Here is a 10,162-nt window from a genome sequence, read left to right on the forward strand (position 1 = left end):
CCATTCAGCACTTTACTTGTGAGACAAGAGCCGGATGGGGGGACCCCTGTGGAAAAGTTCAAGTCATTTCAAGTAATAAAGCTTTAAATTGGATATCTGACTTCAACAAACTTTGCCATCTACTGTGGAGATAGACAAATATAGAGCTCGTTATAATGTAAGATAAAAAGTGATGGATGCTTCTATTATACAGGAATGGAGAGCAAGTGATTCTGACTTACAAGTCAGCCCTTGTTTTGGTAAATCTGTCCCCAATTAGCTGTTTGATCTTACACATGGCAGTTAACCTCTCTGAACCTCAATTTTCTCCTGCAGAAAGGGAATCATAACATCTGCCCTGCTTTACGAGATAAGGTTACTGCATAGATTAAAACAGATGAAGAAATGCACTGGAAACAGAAAAGCACTCCACATATATATGGTGGCTATTTAAAATGTTTAATGAACATTTTAAGGAAGGAAAATTTATGTGCTATGAACAAAAGAGCATGAACCAAAAAAAAAAAAAATCCATTAACAATCTGCAATGGGCTCTGTTTTTAGGAATATTTCTATTTTCATTCTAGCAACATGAATGTTTAACAAACAGCTGTTATCCTAATTAGAGTAAGCTGGTTTGTTAAGGATTTCTCTGTTTGCATTTTTATTTTTTGTAAGTACTAGCATTAACCTTGGAATCAAAAGAGTAAACAGGCTCATTTGAGCACCTAACAAAGCTTCATAAAGCCTTGTCTGATTGTTCTCACAGTCTTAATGAAAGCAGTAGTTTGATGACAAACGGCACCCAAATTATAAAGCAGAGAGAGCTCTGGTGTTGTCTGAAAACACTGTTGGAGGAATCTGTGTTAATGGATCTGGGATTTTTAACAGAGTTCTAGAACAGGCTGTAAAGAAGAACTCTGCTCATGTTCGATTACCTGCTATAACAGCAGTCAGGCCAGTACTGAGCTAACCCATGAAGGATAACAAAAGAAATTAGACCTGGGAGCCGTTGAGCTGGGCATGAACCGTCCTCACCAGAATTCCACTTCACTAGTGCCTTCCTCCTTTGTTTAGTATTTCCTCTGTCCGTGACCTGCTGATCCCCTGGAGACCTGGGTTCTATCTCACTCACACTAGATGTGTGACCCTGGGCAAGCAAGTCACTTTTCCTCTCTAGGCTTTAATTGCCTGATCTTTGTTCCCTTTCAATAGACAGCAATGCAGCATGAGTCCATCATCATAGTGATCTAGTGGAGATGGGGTTACTCCCAGAACCTCTATGTCTTCATCTCACTTCAGAGTCCCTCTCTTTCCTGTCACCCTTAACTCCCAGGCACTAGAGTTTCCTGGGGTATTTTTTCAGACTCAGCCCAGGATAGTAGGGCTAGGGGACCAGCCTCTCTCCCTGAGCTTCTGATCTAGCACTAGACCCTGCTGGTGGTTTTTTTTTATATTAACTGCCCCAGCATCATGCCCTAATTGGTTCCTGAGGTGAGTCTCCAAGGACACGCAATTCATCTTCACGTGATTTCCTAACGAGGCATCTAATATCTTTGAAACTTTCTCTTTAATTTTAAACTCCCAAAGCCCCATCCCACATCCTGCCATCACTCAGCAGGGTCTGATGCGGCTGATTCCTAGTCTTGCCTCATTCCTGCCTTGGACCAAAAAGAATGCATTTCTTTGAAGTTTTCCTATATCTCACTTGGGAATTTGTCAAGGGTTTTGCACAATGTCACCCTAGCTGGCTACAATCTGATCCCAAAAGGAGGTTGCTTTGTAAGCACAAGCCTTTTCTCCTCATCAGCACGACACACTGTAATTGGTGACCATGTAGCAGAAACAGAAGGCTGCACGTGCAGGAGTCGTGAGTTGAAATGATGGAAAGACAGGTGTGAGCAGGTCATGAACAGACTTCTACCAAACAAACAACAAATTCTTGTTGGTGACAGACTCTCCTCCAGGGCCCAGGCTCTCAAACTTCAGTGTGCATAACAATTATCCAAAGAATTTATTGAAAACATGAATATTATCGTCCCACCCTCATAAATTCTGATGCAGTGTGTCTGGCATGAGACGCAGGCATCTCTGTGGTTCTGACACAGCAAACCTCCAAAAATCACCTAGAGATAGTGCCTTGAGCAGCACGCTCAGGAGATCTAGTCGTTCTTGACCTTCTGTGCATTGCACCGTAAACTAACGTAACATTACAAGCATGTTCTTGAAGGGCAGGATTTCTTCAAAGTCCCATCAGCACCTTTCTTCCTCACAGGAGACCTAAGTTCATCAAAGTGGTTTGATGTTTCCCTGTATTATAAATTTACAATCCTAGATACAGCGAGGGCTATGCAGCTACTTGGTGGCAAAACAATGACTTGAAATGGGTCAGTGCTCTGCTGACTAAGCCTATTCAGAGGATGACACCAGACAACAGGACTCAATGGGAGTGGTTCTCAAATCAGAACATTTGATTATAGAAGCTAGACATCAGTACTTTTTTTTTACTCTCCAGGTAATGGCAACATGCTGCAAAGGTTGAGAACCACCACTACAGGCTCCTACCTTGCAAAGTCTTATGTTTCCCCAGGTGTCTGAAGTAGAGGTTCCAGTGAGGAAACTAGGTTTATTGTTCTCGCAAGTTTGGAAATCACTGCTTACTACATTCCCTCACATGGAAAATCATGTTACATGCCAACATATTAAGGATCTTTAAAGTCCTATAATTAAGAAACCTTGTCAACTTTCTTTAACCTATCATTTCCCAAAAATATTTGACCACAAACCTCTATTTCATTGAAAGCAGATTACCATCATGCAGAACTAGAGTTCCTAGGGAAGGATGCTGGTTAGGCAGTGCAGATTTTTAAAGGCTCAGCAATTGACCGAATGCCAAATAGCAAAGCAGTAATCATTCCAAGGAAAGCATCTCCTGATGACTCATCTCAGGATCTGGCTCCTGTAAGTCTCTGTCAGACTGGCTGCCCCAAGAGCAATCATTCCTACTGGGAAAGGAGCTGGGAGGGGGCTAGGCCGGGACACCCTCCTTGCAGATGGATCCCTCAGGAACTATGGAACAGGAAAACCATCTTTCCTTCTAAGAAAGACTTTTCCTTCAGTTGTGAAGTGGATCCAGTGGCTGAGCTCCGGCAATTCTGCTTCATAAACAGTAGTGACAGTGACCCAATCCCACCCCACCCCCAGTTGAAATAAGCTGCTGAGGCTACCAGAACCCTCCTTTTAGGAAGCTATGGTAGAATTTAAAACCAGTATCAGATCATTATTAAGATAATTCTGTAACCAGGAGGTCAGCCCCAGAAAAGAAGCAGAATGAACTTCATAGAGTATAGATCAAGATTTCACATATTGTGAGTATTGAGACCCATAAAACTAAAGTAAAAGAAGTTTAAAGACTTGTTCCTAAAACCTACAGATTTGATCAGCTTTGGTTTGCTGATTTAGAGATTCAGGGTATGGTGGTAGCTGAGCCAAATTGTGAAAGGGAAATCCAATAGGATAATAGTAGCAAAGACTACTTAAGCTGCTTACTATATGCCATTTTGCTGTCTAAGGTGATGATGATGATGATGGAGTGGTAGATAGATAGATGGACAGATGATAGACAGGTGATTGATGCTAGATAGATGATAGATAGATAGATAGATAGATAGATAGATAGATAGATAGATAGATAGATAGATAGATGTATTATGTCACTGAATCCACACAACAATCCTGAGTTAGGCACTATTATTATCTCCATTTTAAGGAGATGAGAAAATTTAAGCACAGGGAGTTGGAGTGGATCACCAATAGTTCCACGGTAAGGGGCAGAGCTAGGATTTGAACCTAAGCAGTCTGGCTCCAGAATGCACATTTGAACTCCTATACTATATTGCAAACCCTCCTGAGGAAGGCTCTGAACTCCATGTTTGGAAATAGTTGGGGAGTTCTTTCTTCTACATCTATATTTTGTTTCTAGCCTTCTAGAGAAAAACGGGGTGTCTGTGCTCAGAGATGGGACACTAAGTTGAAGAATGAGCAGGTTGTGATAAAAAAAAATTATTGGGGTAGTTGGCCAGGCCCTTGGTTCTTCTAAGAAGTATTGCACACAGTCACGGGAAAACGATGGACTCAGCATGCTCCTTGGCACCATAGGGCCTCGCATTTCTAAGCACAGATGATTGGATGAGGAGAAAACACAATCTGAGTTAACACGCTCCTCTTCCAAAAAGCTCTTTTCTTGAACTGCCTTATTCCTTGTAGCCAAGGAGTCATGGCTTACAGTCTGGAGGAGGGACTAGGAAGGACTACAGGTTTTGGTATAAGGAAGATATATCAGCAACTCTCACCCTGGTATCCATCTCTACTATCTTCTCCCATCCATAGTTGGGTGGATCTCATGCGAGTTCAAGGCTGAAGACGGCCTAGTGCTCATAAATGTGCTGCAACTGCTATAAAAGTTCATCGCCCTCACTTTACATATTTTGGAATTACAGAATTTTCATAGGCTCCTTTAAGATACAAAACCTAAGGGGATATTAGAAGTCAAATGATCCAGGCTTTCCAATTGATAGATGAACAGACCAAGGTCCCCAATTAGAAAGATGGTTATTGGTTGAATCACTTAATTTGATTCCCAATCCACAACTTTTTAAGGCAAAACTGGTTAACTGGCACTTTACTCAGCAGTCCCATACTTCTCCGAAATACAAAAGAGGCCCCAGATAAAAGATGAACAGATGATTAAGCGAATTCATCTTGATTCAGGTCTAATTCTTTAAAATGCGTATCTGCCCTTCCCATCTCTCAAAATCTCCCTCAGGAGCGCATGCCTGAGACAAGTTTCTTTCATTGTTTCCTTTATAAATTTTCTCAAAGTCTTCTCGGAGCTTCTATGTTTGAATGTCCCAGAATGATGGAGTCAAAAGCAATGTAGGAATCCAATCCAACTCTTTACAGGTGTGGAGAATGAGATACTAAAAGGGGAATGATTTCAGTGCCTGAGTTTCTTATTAAGGACTTCTTAGTTGCAAGTGATGAAAGCTCAGCACATAATGTGGTTTAAACACACAGATGAATTCACACCAAGATTCTCAAAACCATGGGAAGGACAGGCAAGGGTGCACGACTGGGACCATGGCATCAGGAATTTCTTTGCTGACCATACTGTCTCTCAATATTAGCTTTGTTTTCTTCCTAAACTTACTTCCTCCACAAAAATAGAAAAAAAAAAAAGGCCACCGGCCATGTCCACACTTCACATGTTCCAGCTTTTTCACCACAAAAGAGATGAAAACCTCTATTTCTGGCGCCAAGTTTTAAAAAAAAAAATCCCAAGGAAGGCCTCCGATGTCATATGGCCAAGGGATGGGTTCCAGGACCGGCCTAGTGTTAGTCAGGTGCCTACCTCAGGGCCAGTCAGTGAAGACCAGAAGGATGGGATCAAGGAGACGGAAGTACTCGTGGGAACTACATGGTTAAGGAAAGGAGCATTTCCCGTATGAGAGAGAAGGCTGTTCTGGAAACACAAAAGAATAGATTTCCATCATGCTAACATAGAGAGAATCAGAGAAATTCCCACTGCACCTGTCTTCAGGGAATCACACAGGGGTGGTGGCTGAGTAGTGATGTGGGGTGGCAACCAGCGGCAGAGCTGGAAGCTGAGCTGCCACTGGTACCTACATAGTAGTGGCCCACCAACAAGGCATTAGAAAGACAACTGCTGTTTAGTGATTTCTTTAAGTTTTATGCCTCACCTCCTAGAGTCAATGTAAAGTTGAAAGTTTGTCTCTGGCCATTCTACCTTTCTGGGCCTTGGCACCCATCCTCATACTTCTCAGTTACCCAGTTTTTGGGTGCTCCCTCCCCATCTTAACCCATGCTCAGAGAGGACTCCAACAATCCCCTTCTGAAGGAAGTGGCTGGCAACGCATAATGTGGAATTTCTTCTCAACTAATTTACAATGTAACGGAGTTAAATTCCAGATACAGAGAATGTCAGACCACAAAGGGACTTAGAATTCTCATATTCCACCCTCTCCCCAATTTTTCAGATGGAGAAATTGAGGTACAGAATGGGCGATTGCCTTACTGGAAGGACACACAGCTGGTAAATGGCAGTCACCACCCAGCTCTCCCTCTATCATATCCTACCATCTCCAAATAAGAAAGACAAGCCAGCAAATTTCAAGCAAAAGCATTATAAACAAAGAAAGGGGATTTAAGAGGGAATCAGCCCCTTCTTGGCACCTTGAAAATCATGTCATGTTGCTCACGCTGGCTGCAATCAATGTAAGGTAATATCTGCTAACTTGCACTGCCCCTGGAAAGGTTGTGGCTTTTCTTCTCCCTCCTCCTGCACCAACCAATGTGGTCCCCAGGACCTGTCTTTCAAGTCTTTCAAGGGCAAAAGAGGGTGGAAGGGTCTCCTGGAAACGCCAGAGAGGTCATGATACCAACAAGTCTCTCCTTTGACATCTCCTGGAGGGCCTGGTTTATGGTAGTGGAATTCTTCTTCGAAGAAACCATGTGTTGGCAGGCACTTGAGAAGGGAGGAGTCCAGCTGAGTGCCAGGCATGAGACCAGGCAGGCTGTGGGTCAAGTATTGTACTGACCATCCCTGTACCGAGCTGGATATCCAAGGTTATCTCTCCTGAAGACCTTCTTCTCCTTTCAGGTGTTATAGTCACATCCGAAAACTTCCAGTAGACGGCCTTTTCTGGTCTGAATACCCCATTATTCTTAAGCATGTATATCCAAAAGTGGATTTATGAATGATTTATCATCAGCTATTGATTTTCTATTTAAATAGGACATTTAGAATTAAAATAACCCAACAAAAGCAATCACAGTTTGCTTTATTTGAATGACTTCAACTCAAGGTATAGCAAGATGTGAGGAAATAATAACACCTATTTAGAATCAGGTCATCTCCATATTATCAACTATTCTTTAAAATTACCTAATTTAACCCTATCTCGCCTTCATACATCAGTGGGAAGCACCTCTTTTTTTTTTTTTTTAAGCTTTCCCTGAGCTCTCTCTGTAGAGTAAAACGTATTTACATGGAGTCCCATACACAACATTTGGGTTTTGTGGCCACTAGTTCCTATAGGCTTTTAGTTAGCCCTTTCTTTTTAAATGAAACCTTTAACTGCCTGCTTAGAATTTAATTAGAAGGAGGCATTAAATTGTCTCTTTAGACCTGGTAACCCATTTCTTTCTAGTCCCTTTCAATTCATTGCGTTCTCCCTGCCTCCTGGCAGATTCCAAAAAAGCAAATAACTCTTCAGTGTACTATTTTTATTCACACAGACCTAATATTGTCCTTTGCCATCAGGAGGGAACTCTACACAACTAATCCAAGCTTTCTAACTACTTGCCTAACTTTTCCCACCACCTATAACACAACTGACACAGAAACCATTTATTAACTATCCCCTTGGTGGAGCTATAAATGTTCAGCCTGGATTTTAATAACCAGAAAAACCATCAAATGTTTCTTATGAAAATGATAGTATGTACTCGTATTTTAAAGCATCCTGTCTTCCAGAACACACATAATGTCTTTGAAGATTTACATGTTTTATTTTACGGCAAGTGACCTTAAATCAAATATCCTGTGGCTGCCCTCACCCTGAATCTTCCACTCTTCACTGTTCTGCTTCTTTCAGTTTAAAATCCTTTTACTGGAATTCCAGGTGCCACAGAATTTGACTGAATTTGGAATCACCCTCCTTTGCCCTTCCCATGATGGTTTATATCATTCACATACCTGAAATCTTGTTTTTTGATAACACAAGGGACAGAGAGAAAAGGAGTTTGCATTCTAGGAATAGGATCAAAGAAAGAACCGGAAATCATGAGTAGGTGGGACCTGTCCCTTTCCAGTGACTTGGGTTTGATTTAGGCACCTACAGTTAGAGAACTGAAGATCAAGAACCATCAGACTCTGGGAGGCTTTGGTCACAGGTTGAGCTGTCACAGAGCACAGGGACCCAGTGCCGGCCAGGAGTCTCTCCTGCCCACATCTGCACAGGATGCAAGGCTCTGCCTCCCCAAGGTCAAAAGCTTTAAGAACATAGAGTGTTGACAGCGACGAAAGAGACACTGAAGATACTATTAAAAGCAGTAGGGATGGTATGAATTTACCAAGTGGATTCTCAGGCAAAGAATGTGATAAGTGGGAGCTGGAACAGGTGAGGAAGAAGAAAGAACAGGACATATTTCCAGTGCTGATAGCAATGGACATACATGTTATTGTGGGCATTTTTTTTAGCAATTCATGTGAAGCATCCCTGTGAACTAACACAAGAGTCTGAATAAAACTCAAACAGGGTCAGCTTTATTAATCGGACCATCAAACTAATATCTTAATTTAATCATTAAAAATAAATGTAATCTACATATTGGATTCCAAGTGATGACATCATTTTGAAGTGTATGCAGGTGAAGACTATTAATACCAATGTCTGAATCTCACTTTGAAAAGAAGGTGTATTGATGGGTGAATTGATGGATGGATAAATGAATAGGTAGATTTTATATACATATACATATATGATAAAGCAAATATGACAAAATATTAGCAGTTACAGAATCTAAGTATTGGGTATAGAGGGTTCATTATTTTCAACATTTCTATATAATGGAAATCTTCCATAGCAAACTTGGCAAAAAAATGTAATCTTGCTTTATAGTCACAGACCTGTAAAGTGTGCCTCATCTGGATTACACAGGATTTAATTTCAGACCCATTTGTCATTTGTCCTGGGAGTTAGAGCTCTCACCCCAATCTCTCTTCTCAGGCTGCCTCCTCCTTTTCTTCCCTTCTCTCTCTAGAACTAAAAGTTCTGGTCCCTTTTTATACTTTGTACCATGACATATTCATTTAAACATTGAGCGTGCTATAATTAATAAGTGTCCAGAATGCTGGCACTGCAGAGGGACTGACTCTCAGGATCGTCGGGGGTTGGAGATGGTTAGGACAACTTGGCTCTGTTGAGAATTTTCCTCAGGGCCTCCTTCACCTCCTTGTTCCTCAGGCTGTAAATGAGGGGGTTCAACATGGGGATCACTGCTGTGTAAAACACAGACACCACTCGATCCTCCCCTGAGTACTGGCCCGAGTTATCTCGCAGGTACATGAAGATAAGGGTGCCAAAGAAGAGGGACACAGTGGTGAGGTGGGAGGCGCAGGTAGAGAAGGTCTTGGCCCGGCCTCCTGCTGAGGGGATCTGCATGATGGCCACGATGATAAACAGGTAGGACACCAAAATTATCACCATGGAGGCAGGGATGACAAAAATGGCAAACACAATAATGACCACTTCCTGGGTGTAGCTGTCCCCACAGCTCAGCTTTAAAAGAGGCGGGAGGTCACAGAAAATAAAGTCGATCTCATTGTTTCCACAGAAGGAGAGAGTGAAAGCTGAGACTGTCCGCACTAAGGCACTGAAGAGACCAGCAATGTAAGCTCCAGCCACAAAACGCAAACGGACCTCCTGCGTCATGATGGTGACATAAAGCAGGGGTTGACACACAGCCACATAGCGGTCATAGGCCATGAGGGCCAGGAGGTAGCAGTCAATGGAGCCAAAGAAGGTGAAGAGAAAGAACTGAGCAGCACAGCGTGTGTAGGATAAAGTTGCCCCGAGCTCCAACAACACGGCCATCATCTGAGGTACAGTGACAGACGAGTAGCAGATGTCCATGAAAGAGAGGTGACTCAAAAGGAAGTACATTGGGGTGTGCAGCCGGCGATCCACACGGATCAGGCTAATCATGCCCAAGTTCCCCAACAAGGTGAGGAGATAGATAAACAGAAACAGGAGGAAGAGAGGGAATGCCCGTTCGGGAGAGTCAGTGAATCCTACAAGGAGGAATTCGGTCACTAAGGTGAGGTTCTTCTCTGCCATGAAACCAGATGTACCTGTGACAGCTAGGATAAGAAGCAAGTTAGGAAGCTATAAATAGAACTTACCTGAATTTCTAGTTTTCATTTTATTGAACATGTACTATGGACAAAATATTCCAGGTGCTGTGTGGGGCTTCAGAGATTACTGGTCTTAGTTCCTACCTTCAAGGGAATTCTGTGACATAGAGTCATGTTAATATGTCGGTAAAACCAATACAGGTAAACATTCTCAGAGTAAGAGTCCATAATCTCCCACCTTTATTG

The 10,162-nt window shown here is 42.3% G+C and overlaps 1 protein-coding gene across 1 annotated transcript; it reads right to left on the reverse strand.

The window, feature by feature from the left end:
* Positions 1-8,963: 8,963 nt before the first annotated feature.
* Positions 8,964-9,899, reverse strand: LOC117030927 (olfactory receptor 9Q1-like). The gene has a single exon (XM_033121183.1). The coding sequence runs from the start codon at positions 9,897-9,899 to the stop codon at positions 8,964-8,966; it is 936 nt and encodes a 311-aa protein (XP_032977074.1).
* Between the last annotated feature and the right edge of the window lie 263 nt (positions 9,900-10,162).

The sequence above is a fragment of the Rhinolophus ferrumequinum genome, chromosome 11 (assembly GCF_004115265.2).
Source record: "Rhinolophus ferrumequinum isolate MPI-CBG mRhiFer1 chromosome 11, mRhiFer1_v1.p, whole genome shotgun sequence".
NCBI lineage: Eukaryota > Metazoa > Chordata > Mammalia > Chiroptera > Rhinolophidae > Rhinolophus > Rhinolophus ferrumequinum.

What these genes read in the sequence shown, in the direction of transcription:
- LOC117030927 (XM_033121183.1), bottom strand. Translation starts at nt 9,899, where the DNA reads ATGGCAGAGAAGAACCTCACCTTAGTGACCGAATTCCTCCTTGTAGGA.